We start from the raw sequence: 23,508 nt of genomic DNA, 5'->3' as shown, positions 1-23,508 counted from the left end.
TAAGTGCAGGGGAACCCATTTTACCTGTGTACTGGACACCTTTTACCATTTTACCTGTGTCCAGCTACATAATTGGTAACTCTGAACCTGGGCATATTTGGTATCAAACATTTCGGAATCAGACCTCAATACTGTTGCTAGTATTGGTTGTATGATTCCATGCACTTGGGGGTTCCTTAGAGGATCCCCGTTATTGCTCCTACCAGTCTTTTGGGGGTTTCCGGGCAGCCCGTGCTGCTGCCACCCCACAGACAGGGTTCTGCCCTCCTGCTGCTTGACCAGCTCAAGCAGGGGAAGGCAGAACAAAGGATATTCTGTGGGAGAGGGGGGCAACACCCTCTCTCCTTGGAAATAGGTGGTTCGGTGGCATGTGTAGCTGCAGATACACATGCTGTGCATAGTCCGCCGTCTGGTGTTGGGCTCGGAGTGTTACAAGTTGTTTTTCTTCGAAGAAGTCTTTTCGAGTCACGAGACCGAGGGACTCCTCCCACTTCGGTTCCATTGCGCATGGGCGTCGACTCCATCTTAGATTGTTTTCTTTCCGCCGTCGGGTTCGGACGTGTTCCTTTTCGCTCCGTGTTTCGGGTCGGAAAGTTAGTCAGAATCTCGGAAACTTCGTCGGTATTGTTTCGTTCGGTATCGGGGTAGTTAGAACAAATCGACACCGAATCTTGTAGAGCTTCGGTAGCCCTTCGGGGTAATTTCGATCATCCGTCGGGGCCTGGTCGGCCTGACCGCGTGCAACATCGAGACTGATGGAACGGACCCTGTTACGATTCTGTCCTAAATGCCATAATAAATATCCTTATACGGATCAACATTTGGTCTGTAACTTGTGCCTGTCCCCCGAGCACAAGGAGGATACGTGCGAAGCCTGTCGCGCGTTTCGGTCGAGGAAAACGCTCAGAGACCGAAGAGCCAGGAGGTTGCAGATGGCGTCCACGCCGACAGGACAACAACGGTTCGAGGAGGAGGAAGAAGAATCTTTCTCCATCCACGAGTCGGATTCCGAAGAATTCGACGTCGAAGTACAACCAACCGTGAGTAAGACGTCGAAACAAAAATCACACGAAAAGACTGACAAAGCCCAGGGGACGCCACCGCCAACAGGCCATGGCTTAACCCGGAAAGTAGGTGACCGTCCAACGGCACCGAAAAAGGGCGAGCTGCTGTCGAAGTCATCCGACTCCGGTCGAGATAAAGGCACGCAGCAATCTCGGGACCGAGAGAGTGACGCAGAAAAAATTTGGCACCGACACAGCGGCACCGAAGTTGGTCGGCACCGAGAGGGCACGACGCCGAAAAGACAAAAGATCTTGTTGGAGCCGAAAAAATCCAGGGACACGGTTTCGGTGCCGAAACGCCCGGTAACCGAACCGAAAACTGGTTCCTACTCAGAGGAACAGGGACTGTCCTCTCAACTAAAAAAACACAGATTTGAGGAGGAATTACAAACAATTGAGCCAGATCACACGCAAAAGCGGATCTTTATTCAAAAGGATACAGGGAAGATTAGCACTCTTCCCCCAATCAAAAGGAAAAGGAAACTTGACTTCCAGCAAGGAGACAAGCAACCACAAGCGAAGGTGGTAAAGAAGGTAACCCCACCACCCTCTCCACCACCATCAACTCATGCATCACCGGCACAAACTCCACCATTAACACACTCACCAGCTCATACCACAATGAGCCAGGATGATCAGGATGCATGGGACCTCTACGACGCTCCAGTATCGGACAATAGCCCAGAGTCGTACCCAACTAAACCGTCACCACCTGAGGACAGTACATCATATGCACAGGTGGTAGCTAGGGCAGCCGAATTCCATAATGTCTCGCTACATTCGGAGCCTATTGAGGATGACTTCCTCTTTAACACCCGGTCCTCCACCCATAGCCATTATCAAAGCCTTCCTATGCTTCCAGGAATGCTAAGGCACTCAAAACAAATATTTCAAGAGCCAGTTAAAAGCAGAGCCGTAACTCCAAGGGTGGAGAAAAAATACAAGGCTCCGCCCACAGACCCTGTTTTTATTACATCACAACTGACACCAGACTCAGTAGTTGTGGGGGCAGCTCGTAAAAGAGCCAACTCGCATACATCAGGCGACGCACCACCTCCGGACAAGGAGAGCCGCAAATTTGATGCAGCGGGAAAAAGGGTTGCAGCACAAGCGGCAAATCAGTGGCGCATCGCCAACTCGCAAGCACTCCTGGCGAGATACGATAGGGCTCATTGGGATGAGATGCAACATCTCATCGAACACCTCCCCAAAGAGTTCCAAAAACGAGCGCAACAGGTGGTGGAAGAGGGACAAAGTATCTCGAACAATCAGATACGGTCTTCCATGGATGCAGCGGATACAGCTGCAAGGACAATAAATACTGCAGTCACGATAAGGAGGCACGCATGGCTGCGCACATCTGGGTTCAAACCCGAAATACAACAGGCTGTGCTCAATATGCCGTTTAATGAACAGCAATTGTTTGGGCCGGAGGTCGACACTGCAATTGAAAAATTAAAAAAGGACACCGATACAGCCAAAGCCATGGGCGCACTCTACTCCCCGCAGAGCAGAGGCACATTTGGCACATTTCGTAAAACAACTTTTAGGGGAGGGTTTTGAGGTCAACCCACAGAAACCAGCACCTCACAAACAAGACCACCTACCTACCAGGGACAATATCAAAGGGGAGGTTTTCGGGGACAATACAGAGGGGGCCAATTCCCAAGAAACCGGGGAAAATTTCAAGGTCCCAAAACCCCTCAAAATAAACAGTGACTCACAAGTCACACAACCCCTTCACACAACACTAGTGGGGGGAAGACTAAGCCAGTTCTACAAATCTTGGGAGGAAATAACAACAGACACTTGGGTCTTAGCAATTATCCAACATGGTTATTGCATAGAATTTCTCCAACTCCCTCCAAAAGTCCCACCGAAAACACACAATATGTCAAAACAGCATATAGACCTTCTAGGACTAGAAGTTCAAGCATTGCTGCAAAAGGACGCAATAGAACTGGTACCACGTCATCAAAAGAACACAGGAGTTTACTCACTGTACTTTCTAATACCAAAAAAAGACAAAACTCTAAGACCAATACTAGATCTCAGAACACTAAACACCTACATCAAATCAGACCACTTTCACATGGTCACATTACAAGACGTAATCCCACTGCTCAAACAGCAAGACTACATGACAACATTAGATCTAAAAGATGCGTATTTCCATATACCGATACATCCTTCGCACAGGAAATACCTAAGGTTCGTATTCAAAGGAATACATTACCAATTCAAAGTGTTGCCATTCGGAATAACAACTGCGCCAAGAGTCTTTACAAAATGCCTAGCAGTAGTAGCTGCACATATCAGAAGGCAGCAAATACACGTGTTCCCTTACTTAGACGATTGGTTAATCAAAACCAACACGCTAACAAAGTTTTCACATCACACAAATTATGTTATACAAATCCTTCACAAGCTGGGTTTCTCCATCAACTATGCAAAGTCACACCTTTTGCCGTGTCAAACACAGCAATACTTAGGAGCGACAATCAACACAACAAAAGGGATAGCCACTCCAAGTCCACAAAGGGTTCAAACATTTCACAAGTTAATACAGACCATGTATCCAACACAAAAGATACAAGCAAAAATAGTATTAAAACTACTAGGCATGATGTCTTCATGCATAGCCATTGTCCCATACGCAAGGTTGCACATGCGGCCCTTACAACAGTGCCTAGCATCACAATGGTCACAGGCACAGGGTCAACTTCTAGATCTGGTGTTGATAGACCGCCAAACATACATCTCGCTTCTATGGTGGAACAGTACAAATTTAAACAAAGGGCGGCCTTTCCAAGACCCAGTGCCAACATACGTTATAACAACGGATGCTTCCATGACAGGGTGGGGAGCACACCTCAATCAACACAGCATCCAAGGACAATGGGACATACATCAAAGAAAGTTTCACATAAATCACTTAGAACTGTTAGCAGTATTTCTAGCGTTGAAAGCATTCCAACCCATGATAACCCACAAATACATTCTTGTCAAAACAGACAACATGACGACAATGTATTATTTAAACAAACAGGGGGACACACACTCGACACAGTTGTGTCTCCTAACACAAAAAATATGGCATTGGGCAATTCACAACCATATTCGCCTAATAGCATAATTTATTCCAGGGATCCAGAACCAACTAGCAGACAATCTCTCTCGGGATCACCAACAAATCCACGAATGGGAAATTCACCCCCAAATACTGAACACTTACTTTCAAATTTGGGGAACACCTCAAATAGATCTATTTGCAACAAAAGAAAACGCAAAATGCCAAAACTTCGCATCCAGGTACCCACACAGGTACTCCCAAGGCAATGCTCTATGGATGAATTGGTCAGGGATATTTGCGTACGCTTTTCCCCCTCTCCCTCTCCTTCCATATCTAGTAAACAGATTGAGTCAAAACAAACTCAAACTCATACTAATAGCACCAACATGGACAAGACAACCTTGGTATACGACACTACTAGACCTGTCAGTAGTACCTCATGTCAAACTACCCAACAGACCAGATCTGTTAACACAACACAAACAACAGATCAGGCATCCAAACCCAGCATCGCTGAATCTAGCAATTTGGCTCCTGAAATCCTAGAATTTGGACACTTAGACCTCACACAAGAATGTATGGAGGTCATACAACAAGCTAGAAAACCTTCCACTAGACACTGCTATGCAAGTAAATGGAAAAGATTTGTTTTTTACTGCCATAATGAGCAAATTCATCCATTGCATGCGTCTCCAAAAGATGTAGTAGGATATTTACTACATTTGCAAAAATCCAATCTAGCTTTCTCTTCCATAAAGATACATCTCGCCGCAATATCTGCTTACCTGCAGATTACTCATTCAACTTCCCTGTTTAGAATACCTGTCATTAAAGCGTTTATGGAAGGCCTAAAGAGAATTATACCACCAAGAACACCACCTGTTCCTTCATGGAACCTCAACATTGTCTTAACAAGGCTCATGGGTCCACCTTTCGAACCCATGCATTCTTGTGAAATGCAATACTTAACGTGGAAAGTTGCATTTCTCATTGCCATCACATCTCTAAGAAGAGTAAGTGAAATACAGGCGTTTACCATACAAGAACCATTTATTCAAATACACAAGAATAAAGTAGTTCTAAGAACAAATCCAAAATTCTTACCAAAGGTTATCTCACCGTTCCACTTAAATCAAACAGTAGAATTACCAGTGTTCTTCCCACAGCCAGATTCAATAGCTGAAAGAGCACTACATACATTAGACATCAAAAGAGCACTAATGTACTACATTGACGGAACAAAAGTAATTAGAAAGACAAAACAACTATTTATTGCCTTTCAAAAACCTCATACAGGAAATCCAATTTCAAAACAAGGTATTGCCAGATGGATAGTTAGGTGCATCCAAACCTGCTATCTTAAAGCAAAGAGAGAGCTGCCTATTACACCAAAGGCACACTCAACCAGAAAGAAAGGTGCTACTATGGCCTTTCTAGGAAATATTCCAATGAACGAAATATGTAAGGCGGCAACATGGTCTACGCCTCATACATTTACTAAACACTACTGTGTAGATGTGTTATCTGCACAACAAGCCACAGTAGGACAAGCCGTACTAAGAACTTTATTTCAAACTACTTCCACTCCTACAGGCTGAACCACCGCTTTTGGGGAGATAACTGCTTGCTAGTCTATGCACAGCATGTGTCTCTGCAGCTACACATGCCACCGAACGGAAAATGTCACTTACCCAGTGTACATCTGTTCGTGGCATTAGTCGCTGCAGAGTCACATGCGCCCACCCGCCTCCCCGGGAGCCTGTAGCCGTTTGGAAGTATATCTTCAACATTTGTACATTTGTAAATATATTACTTTAACCTTCATTTGGTACATACGTATTCATTCCATTGCATGGGCACTATTACTAGCATACACAACTCCTACCTCACCCTCTGCGGGGAAAACAATCTAAGATGGAGTTGACGCCCATGCGCAATGGAACCGAAGTGGGAGGAGTCCCTCGGTCTCGTGACTCCAAAAGACTTCTTCGAAGAAAAACAACTTGTAACACTCCGAGCCCAACACCAGACGGCGGACTATGCACAGCATGTGAATCTGCAGCGACTAATGCCACGAACAGATGTACACTGGGTAAGTGACATTTTCCTTACATGGCTTGGATGGGGTACCCTTCCCAAGCCACTGGGATGCTTTGAAGGGAACATTTGGTCCCCTCCTTGCATAAAGTGGTTTGATGCATTCCAGAGACCCCCAGTCCCTGCTCTGGCGCGAAACTGGCCAAAGGAAAAGGGGAGTGACCACTTTCCTGTCCATCACCACCTCAGGGGTGATGCCCAGAACTCCTTCAGGTAGCCTCTTGATTCTACCATCTTAAAACCAAGATGGGCAGAGGCCCCTGGGATCATCTGAGTGGCCAAGTCAGGTAGGTGATGTCACAGCCCCCTCCTGGTAGGTGGTCACCTTGCAGGTGACCAAACCCCCTTTTAGGGCTATTTAGGATCTCCCTCTTGGGTGGGTCCTCCGATTCGACGTGCAAGATCCCAGCAGGACTCCTCTGCATCGTTTACTTAATCTTCTAGCCACTGGAACCGCAACTGGACTCTTCAGGAACCAACAATCTGCAATTTCAGCGATGACTCTGCTTTGCAACATTGTTTCTGCAGCTCCTTTCAGCAACTGCAACATTCCCCGGCTGTGCATCCTCTGAGGTAGGCAAGACGTCAGCCTGCACCAAGAAGTAAGAATGAATCTCCCTTGCAGTAAAAGAGTCACTCCCTTGCATCTGCAGGCGCCAACTGCAACAACGATCGGCTGCTTGGATCTGCTCTCCTCCGGAACTACATGAATCCTGCATCACATGTGGTGGTCTGGAGTGGACCCCTTGGTCCTCTCTGCCAGCTGTCTAACTTAGGATACGGCAAGTCCTTTCCTCTCCTTGCAGGATAGTACCTCTGTGCACCGCGACTCTTGCAGCTACCAAGACTTGTTGGCTTCTCATCCAAGTGATCTTCAGGCTTCGTGTGGCCCCAGCACTTCTTTCTGACACTCCTGCCACAACTGGACACTCCATCACGAACTGGACTTGGTCGCCTTCCTTTGCAGGTCCTCTTCTGCTAGAATCTATCTGTCTGGGTCTTGCACAATGCTTTTCCTAATTGCTCCTGTTGTTTTTGGGGAAAACCAGGTACTTAACTCTGCTCTCCTGGTCACTGAGGGTCACTCTGGTACTCACCTCTTGGGGTTCCTAGTTCCTCCAGCTCCCCTCTAACGGTTCCACATCCTTGGGTGGGGGACTGTATCTCACATTCCACTCATTTATTATATGGTTTGGCCTTCCCCTATGGGCTACTCTGGTTTCTAACACTTTTGCCAATGTTTTCTGTTTTTATGCTCCTTACAGATTGCTATTGTGTATATACATACTGTGTTTACTTTCCTCCAGTTGCGGGGACTGCCTAATAGTATTCTAGTTTTTGTGTTACCATAATAAAGTACCTTTATTTTTGTTACACTGTGTGGTTCTTTCATGTGTGATAGTGCTGTGTGACTATAGCTTTGCATATCTCATAGATAAGTCTTGGCTGCTCATCCACAGCTACTTCTAGAGAGCCCTGACTTCCTAGACACTGCCTACACTTCACTGATAGGGGATACCTGGACGTGGTGGAGGGTGATAACACCATGGCTGTCCACCACACACCAGGCCAGATTACTACACCGCCTAGTCACAGCAAACACTCTGGTTCCAGCAAGCGAGAGCTGTCAAACCGCTCTTGCTTGCTAGAAACAGAAGAAATTATTGCTGTCACAGACAGGGAGCTGCATCTTTAGCAGATGCCTGTCCATTACAGCACTGCTGGGCCCCCCAGGAGGCAGGGAGCCAGCTGGGACCGCAGGGACTTTGAGGCTCTCCCACGGTCCCATTGCACACTGGGTGCCCTCGTGGGCACCCAGGAGAGATGGCCAGGCCTTGGAGGATGGGGTCCCTGGGGCTGAAATTAACCGGGACCACTTGGCTCCCCTCCTCAATTTATTCAAGGTCCAAGGGATGGGGTCCCCCGGGCCAAGATCGGCCCGAGGAGGGGTCCACGCAGCCTCTCCCCCACATTGAATTGTATTGGGCCCCGAGGATGGGTTCCCCAGAGCCGAAATTGGCCCCACTCCCCAACAGTGGACCTTCAACCAACAAAGTAGCACTTGCTAACTACCCAGTAGAAAGTGCTCCAGTTGGATAGACATTTTATGCAAAACTGTGGAGTCTTGTTGGATAAATGAGCAGGCGAGCTTCCGTTCTGGCCATGATGCTCATTTCACAGAAATGAAACCTCAACAGGAAGCACTTACAAATATAAAGTAGAAGGTGGCTCAGTTGAAGCTCCGCTTCTGGAAAGGACAGATGATCCTAACTCCTGGGCTTGGCGAAAGCAAAGCAAGTGTGTTTACAATGCAATGCATATTGAAAAACGATCTGAAATCCTTTGTGGAGGAGAATGCATCTTTCATCCATTGGAGCACAATCACACACTGTCACCTCCACATAGACCCTTTCACACCCACTCTTACACCCATAAGCACACTTTCACAGCCCCTCTATCACCCATAGACACCCTCTCACATCTATTCTCACACCCAGAGAGGTCTAGGTGGTTATAGTGGGTTGGCGGTGGTTGGATTAAGGTATAGTAATGAAAATTACTTTACATTAAGAAAATCATAGAAATTCACTGTAAATATCAAAGGTTAAAGGGACGTTATAGTTAGGAAAAAAACGTTAGTTGTTCATTAAAAAAAAAAAACAGGTTACAGGGACGTTATAGTTAGGTTGTGAATTTATTCGCACAAAACCAGAGAAATTCAGCAGTAACAGTTAGTTATTTCGAGTAACTATAACTTGTGGCCTAAGGTAACTATAACTCGTGCCCTAAGGTAACTATAACTCGTGCTCTCGCCATGCACTGCTAATTACCCCAGATATTACAGCACTCATGACAACTTTGATAACATCAATAAATATATCAATGAAAATCAAATTATTGATTAAAAAACTGCATGGGGGGGTGCAAGTTATAGTTACCTTAGTCCGCAAGCTATAGTTACTTACAATAACTCTAACTATAACTGCTTAATTTTGTGCGGGTAAATCCAGAACCTAACTATAAAGTCACTGTAACCTTTGGTTTTTTTAAGTGAATATATATATATATATGTGTGTGTGTGTGTGTGTGTGTGTGTGTGTGTGTGTGTGTGTGTGTGTGTGTGTGTGTGTATATATATATATATATATATATATACATATATATAAAATCTGGGCAATGCATAGGCTTTCTGTGCTTGGATCAACAAGGAGCAAGGGACTCTGAATTACTTTTCATTACATACAGGCTCTATGTGTGATTAATACAGATAACAACTCTTGATAGAGCCTTTTCAAGACCTGACAGATACACACCTGCAACCACACTTACCCACGTAACTTTTCTGAAGGAGGCCAAGTGAGGAAATAAACATATCTCAGACAGTTGAATGCTGTGTTATCCAAAAAGCACCATCCACCCAGCATAGATTTTGTGACTTTCTTTCATCCTTTATCCCAATCATCCACATCTCTCTCACTCTTTTTTTTTCTCTCTCTCTCTCCAGGTTCCTCCACATCCCCTCACAAGAAGTCCCCCTCTAGCTTACTGGCACTCTCCTCCTCTCCTGTGAAGGTCCCGGAGACGCAGCCAATTGACGTGGCTGCTCATCTACAGCTCCTCGGAGAGTCCATGAGCCTGATCGGGCACAGGCTGCTGGAAACCGAGGTGGGTGAGGTACGGTTTGAGGTGGGCAAGCTTATGGCTGAAATTGGTGATCTAGTGTTCGAGGAAGGGGGATACATTTGGAAGTTGGGTAGGGACGGTTTATCAGTTAGTTGGTGGTAGGGCAGCATATAAGTCTATCTGCTGAGAGAGTTAGTATCAAATATCTTGTCAGTTTACTGACAAATAAGTTACATTATCATTGAGAATACATTTGACAGCTGTTTTGGCATGCATGGGAGAATAATAAGTCACATTTTTAAGATTCTAGATATTTATGCTTTTTTGGAAATTGTAAAAAGAGTTTCTCCAGTATTGGATCTTTCATAGATTCATATGCTTGAATCATTCCCTGTCGTCAAAGTGGGAGTCCCACTGTACCATTATAAAGCAATGTGCATCATTATAATAGACCATTGTCTTCATAGCCTTTCTTTGCCCCTTTTCAAAATGTACCAAACTACAAACTTTGGCCAATCAGACAATAGCACCCTCCCGAACAGTGGTTCCAAGCCTTTTGACTCCACCACCGGATCATTACTGGGGAAGCCGGGGACCCCCAAGCAATTTGTACGATTTAAATTTCAAATATTAAAACAGTAATTCGCAAAAAAAAATAAACAAACAAATACACAGCAAACAAATACTTGAATTACTAAAGATATAGGCCCTCATTACAACCCTGGCGGTCAAAGACCGCCAGGGTTGTTTTGGCGATCGTACCGCCAACAGGCTGGCGGTACAAATCACCATATTTTGACCGGGACCTGCTGCCCTGGGGATTATGACTCCCCTTCCCGCCAGCCTGTCCATGGCGGTAGAGACCGCCATGGAAAGGCTGGCAAGAAGGGGAGTCGCGGGGCCCCTGGGGGCCCCTGCACTGCCCATAAACTTGGCATGGGCAGTGCAGGTAGCCCCAGGCACAGCCCCACCCTGCTTTTCACTGTCTTCACAGCAGACAGTGAAAAGCGCGACGAGTGCAGCTGCACCCTTCTCACGGCCGCAACACCGCCAGCTACATCAGGAGCCGGCTGCAGTGTTATGGCCGACATCCCAGCCGGCCCAGCGGGGATGCTGTAATGAGGCCGGCGGGTTTGCGGCAGCATAGGCAGCCGCTCAGCGGCCAAGCTTGTAATGAGGGCCTTAATTATTTAAAAAATATGCAAAAATCGAAAAATCTTAATGGGAAGGTTGACTTTGCATCTCAGCGACTAACTTTTCAATGTTTGGTTTTATTTAGGAAAGCTGAATCCTCGGGTGAGATTCTATATTTCACACGCGATTTCTGTTTTGATTTTTTAGGTACATAGGATCTGAGAAAGCTTTTCCACATAAATATGTTGTAGGGAAAGGAAGTAAAACCATAAGGGCCTTTCATCTCTCATAGCCCCTTGTTACATGTAATTCATTTGTGTTATAGCACCTCTCATCCCAGTGTAGGGTGTCGGACCACTTTACAGTGGACTACAAGGTGTCGGATTCACGTCATCCACACTGGTAGGTATTTTCCAAACGTGTTTGGTCAGGAGAAGCACAAACCCAGGATTCAGAGCAATAACGCAGTGGTTAGCGCTGACTTTAATAATAAGAATGCATTTCTATGCAATCAAACTTCTTTTAGCAGCATAAGGAAAATAAAAGACTGGGAAAAAACATAACTTTCTAATTTGTGCCATGCAGTTTGCATGCAGCTCTTTGATGGCAGTTCATAGCTCACTGTGCCAGATTACAATTGTAACTTATGAACTGTACAATAACAAAAAAATCTCTGTGACAAAAACTGTTAACCACTGTTTTGTGCACATAAAGTACTGTTCGTTGCATGATTCACGCTCTTTGCAGCAGGCATTTTACCCATTGGCATTATCTTAATGAGTCAAAACTGTCACTAGACAAACTTCTATCTTTCTCCAGCAGGTACACTAATCACCAGAGTTATCTTGTTTTTATGTTTTTCAAAAACATGCTGGGTGTACAAGAATCTTTGCTGTGCTTTTAAAACTGCTGCACTAAGGAAGTAATAAATATGAAATCATGCACTTTTCTGTCAGAGTCCCCAGCTGGAGAAGTGCCTTCCTTCCGGTCCAGGCCTGCGGACCCCCTGGGAATCTGTCACAGACCCCTGGGGGGCTGCGGACCCTAGGTTAGGAACCACTGCTCTAGAACACTCCCAAGAGAGGCTGAATCCCTCAGATTTTCTACCACACGTCGTGTGATGGGAGTCTCCTTGAGCTCTGCTCAATTTACAGCCTTTTTTCTCAGCTTTTGAGAAGAATTTCTTTCATAATATTATTCACTGGCTCTATCTAAAGGTATTCTGACTAGAACAAAATGTCACAACCAGCTAAACAATGACTTTTCAGATCCTGTGGCACTTGTGGGAAGAAAAGGCTGCACTCTGATGACCCACATAAAGAGTGTATATATTGCCTTCCTTTACAAAATGTGCCCCATACTAGGTCAGCATACTAATAGTCCAACGTATGGAATGATGCAACTGCTGTTCTCCAGAGACATGGAGAAGGATTCTGTCTATGGAAGAAAAGGCCTCACACACATATTTGTGTCAGGCTTTATCATCGGCGTCCTCTCTCCACCCTGGTAGGACAGTGCCAACAGGGTAGACTCCGCCTCCTGTTTGATTTTGGAGGGAGTTCTTAGATAAAAAGTATTGGCCAAAACTAGGGATCCAGATCAAGTAAAAAAAAAAAAAAAAGCCTTGAGGACTACTTGTACATTTTACGTTTATTTGTGGTGTCCACAGGTATGATTAAAAGCAGAGTTGATGGTAAATATTGAGTGTAATGACTCATAGTCAACATGTTTCTGCCCTCATAAAGAGCCTAAACAGGTCTGAGACATTCCCGGGGCTAAGGATCTCTATCACAAACGGCATGCTTCAGCTGAAAGGTTACTAACTAAAGTGTAAAAGCACTCAAGACCTACCTGAGTGATAGTGCTGTTGTAATGACCCTACATTTTGGGTTCACTTGCTCCTGGTCCGGGAAGATGGCAGTGTCCTTTGTAGTCACACAATCATCAAAAGGTCCACTGTGCCACTGCACCTATTCAAACCTTTTCCTAGCCGCTTGGCTGGGAAGACATATGGTGGTGTAACATCCTCCCCCTCTCTTATCAGGATTGAAGATATATTGCCTTCACCTGAATGTTGTAAAATTTGTCACACCTTTTCTCAGAGAAACTTGAAGGACAGGAAAGGTAGACTTTAAATATGGCTCAAAAAATAAAAATCCAAGAAGTGACATTCCTCTAAAGAGGCTAGTGATAAATCTTCAGATACTGTTTTCTCCAAAAGGAATAGATCAACAGAGAAAGTGTCTTCAGAACCACCTTGTAAGACTACCAAAAAACCTCACCATACCACCTCTGTACACTTTAAGAGGTACAAGGAGAGTACTTCTATCTCAGAAAAGGAACAAATGCCCTCAGAAAAGGTTCATTTAGAACCTATTACTCCTGCCCTCAAAGAAGCTCATCAACAAAGAGCCTCAAAATCTTTACCGTCACCGACCAGATCTCTGACTAAGGCTTCAACTACTAAATTTGTATTTTTGTTGATGACAGCCCCTTCGACTACAACCCCTTTGACGACAGAGTCGACAGTGCATCGACAACCTCAACATCGCATTTTACCAAAGCTTTATCGCCCATGATCATTTCGTAATCATTGACGACGATCATTACGACAAAAATCTTCAAACATGCGCCAAGGTCAGCCCAGTCAGCCAGTTCGACGTTGGTGAAGCCAACGACGAGGGAAGACTCATCGGCGAAGCAACTGTTGACAAAAAAACTATTGTTGATGTCACAACTATCAACAAGAGAACCATCAACGACACAACCATTGAGGAGAGAACTGTAAACGCCACGACCCTCAATGAGGGAACAGTTGACAAAGGCACCATCGATGACAAAAACCTCCTTCAAAATAGCATTCCTCTCATCGTCTTTAATCCCTGTTAGGAATAAGTCTACCACAGAGACAATTCTACAAGCCCACACGTCACCAAGCAAAGTGTTGTCCTGATGATGACTCTGACAAAGAGGACCCTTTCGGAGTCGCTCATAGTCCATCCAAACTTCAGATAAAGTGCCAGGAGGAGGATGGGGACAATATCATTAGGAGCACTACTATACTGCTGGAGAGCAGTCTGGACAATAGGAATATTCAGTTCATTATCAATAAGAAGCAACAATAACTATCCATTTATATGACTATGGTGGTCATTATGAACATGGCGGGATTGCCCGCCGCCGACAGACCACCAGTGGCGGTGGCAGGCAACCCGCCATATTCCGACGCATGGAGCCTCACCGGCATCAATGGCGGTCGGTGGCAGGGGTGGATGCTGCTCCACCCTCGCCGCCACGTCAGTCCATACTCCGCCACGCCTATAATGATGCAGCTATAGGCGTGGCATTGTATGGAGATGCAGCGATGCCAGTGGAGCAGCATCCAAGGAGCCCGTTCCCTCCCAGAGCAGGGCAACGGAACAGGTAAGTGCTGCCCGAGAGAGAAGGGGTGGAGGGAGGGGTGTGTGTGAGTGCATGGTGGCGTGCATGAGTATTTTTGAAGGGGGGGGATGTGTGGCTGAGTGTATGAATACGTGTGTGCATTTAGGTGTATGGGTGCATGAGGATGTGGGGGTTTGGGGGAGACCTGTACGGAGGGGGTGGGTGGGAGATGGTGAGGGGCAGCTGGGAGGCCTACAGGGAGATTTGGGGGAGGAGGGTTGGGGGATCGGTTTTTGGGGTTCGGGTGGGGGCGTTTCTAGGGGTTTGGGAGGTGGGTGGGGGTAGTGGCAAGGGGGGGGCTGGCTTGTCACATACAGGTGACAGGAATAAGAATTCCTGTCACCTGTATGCATTCCACCAGGGATTACAAATCCCTGGTGGAAATGGGATCATAATCCCACTGCCGGTCCAGCCTCCACTGCCGGGTCGAAAGTGCCTGCCTTCGGCCTGGCCGTCAATTCTGGCCTTTCGGTGGGTAGTAGTGTACTGGCTGCTTTGCAGGATGACTATTTCATCCCAACACCATCCCTTCTAGCGGCACCACCAGTAGATTCCCCACTGGAAAACATTAGACGCTGCCATAATCTACTTAAAAGGACTGCCAAAAAGTTTGAACTTCCACTTGTCCTTAAACAAGCAGACTGTTTCCTTTACGATTTGAAGGAGCCCTATAAAAATCTGTTGGGCTATTCCTATCATTGATTTTATTTGGAAGGAAGGCCTCAAAGCCATTAAAAATCAAGCTACAGTTTTAGCAGTCATCCCCAGACTGAACAAAAAATACAAGGCGCTAGATGATTCTCCAACATGCTTGACTTTGCAACCAGAGCCAGACTCAGTGGTGTCCCAAGTGGCCCAACGTCGCTCTAAAAATCCAATCACTCCAATTTCTACTCCTCCAGAGAGGGATGGTCGGAGGCTGGACAACATCAGGAAACGATTCTCTCTCAAAGCAGCCACGATAGTTTGGGCAGCAAACTCCCTCGCAATCTTAGGCCGTTACGACCGTCGGATGTGGTTGGATATTTCTACATATATCAACCTATTACCCGAAGAAGCCAAAATCAAAGCCCGAAGAGATTCTGCAGAGATTATAGATTGTGCCATTGATGTCTCATTGTCTGGATTTAGGCAACTAGCAAGTGCAACTGTTCTCCGAAGACAGGGATGGCTAAAAGCTACCTCCTTCCGATCAGAGATTCAGAGCAAGATACTAGACATGCCTTATGTCAGTGAATCACTGTTCAGTAAACACGTAGATAATGCACTCCAGTCCCTCAAGGCCAACACCGATACAGCCAATCTCCTGGGTACTCTTCAATTCCTAAAGCAGTCCTTTTGGGGAGCTAAAGGCAGAGGAGCCTACTCTTTTCGAGGAGGTTACCAACCCTACAGGCAGCAATAGCAGTCTGTCCAGAGTCAATACTGGCCACAATATTTGCAGTAACAATACAGGCAGCAACAATACAGACAGCCACCAATGGCGGCATATTAACAAACAGCCAGAGGAAATTTCTCTTCCCTAGTTAGAAATTCTAACAGAAGGCAAGACCTCTGCATTATGCTGACTAACCCCCGCTATTCACCAATGCAGATTTGGGGTCGAATCTCAAATTATCTTCACCAATGGTCCCATATAACATCCAACAGTTGGGTGATCTATGTCATCACCCCGGAGACACACCCTAGAGTTCCTAAAAATTACACCAAATACTCTGCCAAAAGGAGCACCACCTCTGCACCTAAAACAACTCCTGATACAAATATGAAGCATGCTGGAAAAAAGAGCAATAAAAGTAGTTACAAAGGCTCAAAGAGGAATCGGTTTCTATTCTTGCTTCTTCCTTATCTTGAAAAAGTCAGGAGATTGCTCCCCTATCTTACATCTTCAGAAGCTGAACAAGTACATGAAGAAACAATCTTTCCATATGGTTACTCTTCAGGATGTTACACACCTTCTCAACTAAGGTGATCATATGTTGGCCCTAGGTCTCCAGGATGCATGCATCCATGTCTCAGTCCTCCCAAAGCACCAAAAATGTTTACACGTCAGGGTAGCTTGCACCCACTACCAGTTCAGAGTACTACCATTTGGCCTGAAATCCACACTATGCCTTTTAACCAAAGAGTTCGCTCCAGTAGAAGTTTATCTCAGACAGAGCGGAGTTCAGGTATTCCCATACTTGGATGAGTAGCTCCTAAAGGCACACACGTTTAAGCAAGCAGCAAAGGACACAGCAACGTGTGCCTCGTTATTTGACAGTCTGGGTCTCACAATCAACAACCAAAAATCTCATCTAAATCCAACAACAACCTTAACATTCTTAGGAGCGCTGCTGTATACAGTCCACAACAAAGGTTTCACATTGCAGGACAGATAGTCAAAAATTCAACAACTAGCAAGAAAATTGGCCACAAAAAGGTCTGCTTCTGTCCGAATTTACAAATTACTCCTCAGAATGCTCTCCTCTTGCATCTTTCTCATTCCAAATTGCCATTTCCGGATGCGACCACTCCCAGAGGAGCTGGATAAACAATGTCTACAAAAGCAGGGTTCTTTCGATGACATAATTCAGATAACTCCAGCAGTGACCCAAGCCATGCTGTGGTGGAAACTGAAATAAAACCTATCCAAAGGTCTGTCATTTCTAGCTCAAATCCCTGAATACGTCATAACAACAGATGTGTCCCTGGAAGGATGGGGCGCACAGCTACAGGACCTTACAATCAGTGGCAAATGGGATTATCAACAAACAAAAATGCACATAAACCTGCTGAAACTGAGATCCATCACCTTGGGGTTAAAATCTTTTCTCCCCAAGATAGCACAATCATCGGTGCTAATTCACATGGACAACCCACCAGCGTGTTTTACATAAACAAGCAGGGAGGCACATGCTCATCAGCGTTCTCTCACCAAGTGCAGAAGTTCTAAAGATCAGGACCGACTGGACTCAGGTCATCTTAGTGGCCCTGGATTGGGCTCAGAGAGTATGAAATCCCAAACTTCTGGGCATGAACATTTGTCCAGCAATCTCAATGCCTCAAAGGGAGGATCTCCCATTACAGCAATATAGCAGGGTTCTGCACCTGAGCCTGCTCAACCTACACCTCCATGCTTGGAGATTGAGCAGCAACAGTTGAGAGCTTTCATCCTTCCTCCAAAAGTTGATATCTTGGCAGCCAGGAGTCCCACAACAAAATCTGTATATGCCTGCAGTTAAAATAGGTTTGTGGCCTGGTGTGCTTCTAAACTGATCGGAAAACTCCATGCCGAGCTGTCCAATGTTTTGTTATTTGTGTTTTCCCTAGCCCAGCATGGTATTGGTTTGGGAACTGTTAAAGGGTACCTCTCAGCTCTTTCTGCCTTTTTTACAGTTGCAGGATCAGCCCTCACTGTTCCAACCATCAGTTGTGATGCTTTTCCTCAAAGGTTTACAATATATATCCTCACACCCTGTATTTTCCTTTTGTTATACCCCGATGGGATTTAAATGTGGTCCTTGCATTCCTCATGTGTGCACTCTTTGAGCCTCTCCAGTAGTTTTCTCTGGCTCCTTACCCTCAAGACAGTCTTTCTTGTCACTATAACATCGATGAGAAGGGTGAGCCAGTTAGAGGCCCTGTCTGTTAACCCGCTTTCTACCCAGAGAAGCTGGATCCCCAGAATCGAGCCTCCTTCCTTCAGAAGGTAGTTTCTCCATTTCATGTTGGTCAGAGCAACACTCTTTAGGCATTGTTTGCTCTGCCTAGCTTCTCTAAGGAGAAAGAAAGACTTCACTGTCTGGATCCAAAAAGGCCTCTCACTGTCTATATTTATTGACCTTGCCAAAGAACACTAGATGGACAGTTAGCTCTTTATTGTTTTATTCTGGAGCAAAGACAGGCAAGGCTATGTAGAAAAGGACCGTCTTGTGCTGGATCGTACTCTGCATTAAGATCTGCTATGCAGTAGCCTAAAAGCATCCCCCTGAAGGTTAGCAGGCTCATTCTACCAGAGCCAAGACTGCTACCACTATGTTGGCACGCGGGGTGCCTGTTCAGGACATTTTCCAGGCTGCGACGTGGGCATTGCTCCATTTGTTCATAGGACACTATTGTCTATACAGCTAGGTCCACCGAAAAGGGGACTTTGCCTGCTCAGTCCTTCAGGACTTTTTGGTTTGAGCCAGTTCCTAGACCTACCTCCTAGACAGCACTGCTCTGGTATATATAATCAAAGGATGAGGACTCTGTAGCTAGAAGTCTCTACCAGATGAACAAATTAGTTACTTTTAGTAATGCTATTCCTAATAGAGACTCTGTCCAATCGCAGATTCTTTACTGACCCTACCACCACCCGGTTCTGTGAAGTGGCTCTTTTGGCCTAACACGATTTAACTCAGAGATTTGCAACTGGTCACAATTGATCTGATTTTTGACTTCTCTTCTGCGGGTGTAGATGAATCCGAAAGCAACTAATGTCAATGCGCATGGGTAGTGCCTGGAGAAGCCCGTGCATGTCACGTCTGGCGTAGAATGATGTAGCCACCGGAGTCACCTACAGTACCTGCCGGTACACAGAGGTACTTCTGAAGAGTTTCCAGACCCAGTCTGATGCCTGAGGGAGTATTCAAAAGGTGAGGAATCTAGAACTAGATATACCAGAAAGAGCATTACCAGAGTTAAGTAACTTGTTCATCCATGTATCAAATCCCTCAAATAATTACTCCAGCTGTAACAGGCTTTGACAAAAACAATAGGTCTGGCTTGCATTTCAGTAATAAACCAGTCCTGTAGGCTTTTCCAAAGCTGCTGCGCTGAATTTGTATTTTTGTAGCAGCTTAGAATGAGAAACAGGGGAGCTACAAGGCACCATGAATCGCTTTAAGGTCTTGCATGCAGTTGAATGCGGTTACCTGTGACACCAAAGAGTTGTTCCTCTAACGCAAGCTGTTAGAGGAATAGGCCTTTGGCATCCCTAGCAATTAATTTATTTTGCTGTAAAGTGCACCATTTGATCTTTCAGTATAAAAAAAGTAACAAAGGCTCAATGTTTCCATTTTTACTGATTTTTACAGACAAAAAAACAATGTGTTCCCTGTCTGTATTTATTTTTAAAAGCAGAAAAATGCAGCAAATTGTGGTTCTTGTTAGTGACTCCCCATGCTGTCCTCATGAACTCTAGGCCAACAGCTGAGCAGATAGAAATCATGGAGGGTTAGAAAAAAATAATACATTTCCTTAAATACAGGTATCCGTTAACAAATATTTGTGTATAATGCTGATGTTGACCTGTGGGTGTAGTGTTTTGTTATATTTGGCCGCTTAATTAACTAAAACCTGACAGGTTTCAAAGTATGAGCGCCTGTTTATCAGTCAAATACATACAGAAATGTACCATTTTGCAACACAAAATAAAAATGGAAAAATACCAGTAAGATAGTCAAAAAATAAATATGGAAAAATACTGGTGGAAATATTAGAGAAATAAATACCATAAAACTGGGATCCCCTAAAAAAATAACAAAAGTGTTTGCCTCTTGTACTCCGTGCATGTATAAGATAAATAATTGAATGTGACAAAACTTTTGATTTAATGTTTGATGCATTTGTAAAATAATCCCTTTTGCTTTTTAGCAAAGCAATTCCTCAGGGGAGGAAAAATATTATTAGGCAGCTCAGAAACATTATACTAAAATACTCCTCTTGGCTGATGCAAGATGTGAATATCTCAAGCTATTGACTTAAGAGGACTCACACAAGCAAGTTCATGTTTGTGTAGTCTATATTGAATACAAGACATTGGATTTGCTAGATGTAAAATGCTGGCACTTGTAAGAAATCTTGAAATTGGTGGTATTGCAGCAAAACACTATAATAATTATGAAGCTAAACAGATCGGATAAGTACATTTTTATGCTTAGAACTTTTATTTTTCTAACAAAACAAAGGACCTTTCTTTGTTTGGTCAGATTCTTAACACTTCAAAGTTTGTTACTGCTGCAAAACATGCTTTAAAAATGAGCACTTGCAGAAAAAACACCACCTAAGAACTTGAAGATAAAACTTGTTAGTATGTAGCATGTGGTGCTGTAGATACACATGCTCTGAATAATTCTACCATCTAATGTTGGGTGTGAAAGTTTGCAAGTTATTTTGCTTTGAAGAAGTCGTCTGTCTCAAGATCTATTTAGATTCCTCCCTTAGCCCACAATGCACCAGGACAATGACTTCATCTCTTATCATTTTCTTTCTGCCATCTGATTTATGAGTTTCAGCTTGAGCTGCAGAACCATCAACATCTTCTTTCCTTTCGGTTCCAGTCGGCAAGGATCTTGATCTTACTCCGAAAGAAACATCTACTGCATTGGTGCCTGCACCACTTTAGCTCCAATGTGCCCCTGAGCGGGTTTCTTCCCAGACTCAAGTCACACCGAAAATGACTGTTTAAAGGGGGATGTTATGGCAAATGCACTGTTCCAGTTTTGCCCAAACTGTAACAGAAAATATCCGTGGTCAGATCTCCTTGGGGTCTGTAACCTCTGCTTGTCTGCAGAGCACGTGGAGTTTTACCTTCTGGGCCTCCCAAGCACTCAAAAACAAAAAGATGATAAGTATCACTTAGAACTTCATTGGGCTCGTCATGAAATGCAACGTCAAGACCCAACTGACATGTCAGGCCCTGAGGACATCATAGGAGCCAAGAACAAAGGTGAGAACCTCCAGGTATTTGAACGGCTCAAGGAGAGAAAAACCCTGAGGTTCTTGCCCTTCACATTTCAAAGGGCAAGGAGTAGGAAATCCCATTGCAGTAGGTCATGGGGCCCAGGACAAAAACTACTGTTTCACCACGTGGGATCAACAGGAAAAGAAGTCTCAGTTGGAGACTGAGCCATGCTCCCGAGGGAGTCAGGCATCAAGCCCTGAGACTAGCCACAAAACGCCCCAACGTTTGGCTACAGTTTTGATACCTCTCGAGCCTAAGCAACCCCCTCAGCACCAAGAAAGCTTCTGGCAAAGGGCTCTGAGCCTCAGCATTAAATGATGCCAGCTCTGCCAAAAGCCTCCAACAAGTAACTCTCAGAGTCTAAATCGGCTCCAAAATCAACTCTGAGACCTACCCTGAAACCAGCTCTGAAAAAAACACAGAGTTTGAGTGAAGTACACCTCGTAGTTCCATTGAACTCCTGAAGGTCCCTGAGGTCAGGCAATGTAAAATATACAGACACGCTTCTACAGGAAAGATTTTTGCTTGCCCTCAAGATGACACTCGTACACCACAGCCAGGGAGAAAGAGGAGGCTCTCTTTTGAGGAACAAATCTCAGGGGAAGTAGAATTTAATCCAGGTCCAAAGAAATGTGGGAAAAGTCCTCCACCAGAGTTACGTCCTTTCATTCTCAACCTCCACCACTATGGACACCACCACATACACTGTCACCTGAGTACTCTGTCCACTCATCTCACACAAAGCCTGATCAAAGGAATCCTTATGATATTCGGGCCTATATTTAGAGCCTTCGCCAACTGGAGATGGGGATGGCCCTTGGACAAATTGCTATGTCAACCTATTTAATGACAAGGAGTTGGAGCCCTATTCTGTGAAAGCCTCCCCTCTCCCAGGTGACACTATGGCATACCATGCTATTATCCAGAGGGTTTTCAGGCCACCTTAAAGTGAAGCTACAGGTGGGTGTAGGGATGAAGGCAACTTTCTGATGGGAATACTCTACAAGACCAAAAGGTCCACTCAGTACTTTCTATGCTTAAAAGAGTGACTAAGTACTGTACTGAAAATGTCAAAGACCCAAAAAAGGTACATCTTCTCACCCCAAGGTTGGAAAAGAAATATAAGCCTGCCATGGATCATCCTGTGTACATCAGGAGCATGTCCCAAAAGATTCCTTAGTTATGCACAAGGCCAGCAAAAACACTGCACCCAGGCAACTGGATATACCCCTCCTCCAGATAAAAAATTTAAAAAAGATAGATGCAGCAGGCAAGCAAGTTGCTGTGAGGGTAGCCACCCGGTGGAGAAATGCCAGCACTTCCAGATTGCACTCTCATCATGAGACACCACTGGGAAGAGATTGTGAAGTTTGTAAAACATCTCCCGGAGCTAGCTTATTGGAAAAGGGGTCAAGACCTATATGGCAGAGGGTATGGTCATCTCTAGTTCTAACATCCACTGCTCCCTGGATGCTGCTGACTCTGCTTCCAGGGAGGTGAGCATGATCATCATCCCATGCTTCCCTGCATGTCTTAGGGTGTATGGATTCAACCCTTATATATTGTCCATTTGATGGGGAGCATCTCTTCGGCCCACAAGTGAAAAATATGCTTGAGAAAAGTAAAAAGATACAGACACTACTAAAGCTGGGGTACTTTGCATACCCAAATACTCATGACTGCCTTTCACAAGCAACAGGTAAGAGAAGCCACAAAGCAGCACCCCCTCCCAGAGACAGGTATCCCAACAACGTCAGCCCTTTATGAGTGCCATACATTCAAACCTTACTGAAGGATGGATCTAAAGTGGTAAGTGACAAAGCAAGGGAAAAGGTAACTCCGGCAGGGGTTTTTCTTCCTCCAAGCAGCAAGTCACCCTCCATCCTCCCATAATAACCTGTCACAGGGAGAAAAAGTTAATCCTTCTGCAAAAGGCATAAATAACCTCAGACAAAAGGTGCTTTCTGTAGTGCTGCAGGGATACTGTCTGTAGTTCCACAGCACAACACCAAACATACAGCCTTGTCGCCATGCAAAGAACCAATGTTCATCTAAGATTGTTGCAGGAAGAAGTACCAGCAGTTCTCAGCAAGGATGCCATCAAAAAAGTGCCTTCTCACCAGCAGGGTTATGGTTATAATTATGCCAAAAAAGGATGTAATCCTGCGGCATGTCCTGCATCTCAACCAGTTAAACTGTTACATCGTGATGAAGCACTTCAAAATAACCACGCTGTAGTACATCATGTAACTGCTGTGCCCAGACGACGGCCACTTCTACATTCCCATCAATCCTGTGCATCACCACTACTGGTTATTCATAGTAAGTGGACAACACTTCAATTTTAAACTTTTACCATTTGGGTT

At 45.0% G+C, this 23,508-nt stretch overlaps 1 protein-coding gene across 4 annotated transcripts in view; it reads left to right on the top strand.

Annotated features, from left to right (window-relative positions):
* HMGXB4 (HMG-box containing 4) overlaps positions 1 to 23,508 on the top strand; it is a 110,412-nt gene that overhangs the window by 76,818 nt on the left and 10,086 nt on the right. For 3 of the 4 annotated variants that reach the window (XM_069231396.1, XM_069231397.1, XM_069231394.1), the window contains one exon: positions 9,740 to 9,909. In XM_069231396.1, the coding sequence (XP_069087497.1) occupies positions 9,740 to 9,909 (170 nt within the window). The remainder of the gene's footprint in view (positions 1 to 9,739; positions 9,910 to 23,508) is intronic. The other variant, XM_069231395.1, reaches the window with a different exon arrangement.

Source organism: Pleurodeles waltl, chromosome 4_2 (assembly GCF_031143425.1).
Source record: "Pleurodeles waltl isolate 20211129_DDA chromosome 4_2, aPleWal1.hap1.20221129, whole genome shotgun sequence".
Lineage (NCBI taxonomy): Eukaryota > Metazoa > Chordata > Amphibia > Caudata > Salamandridae > Pleurodeles > Pleurodeles waltl.
Note: the sequence above shows the minus strand (reverse complement) of the source record. Positions and strands in the feature narration are given on the sequence as shown.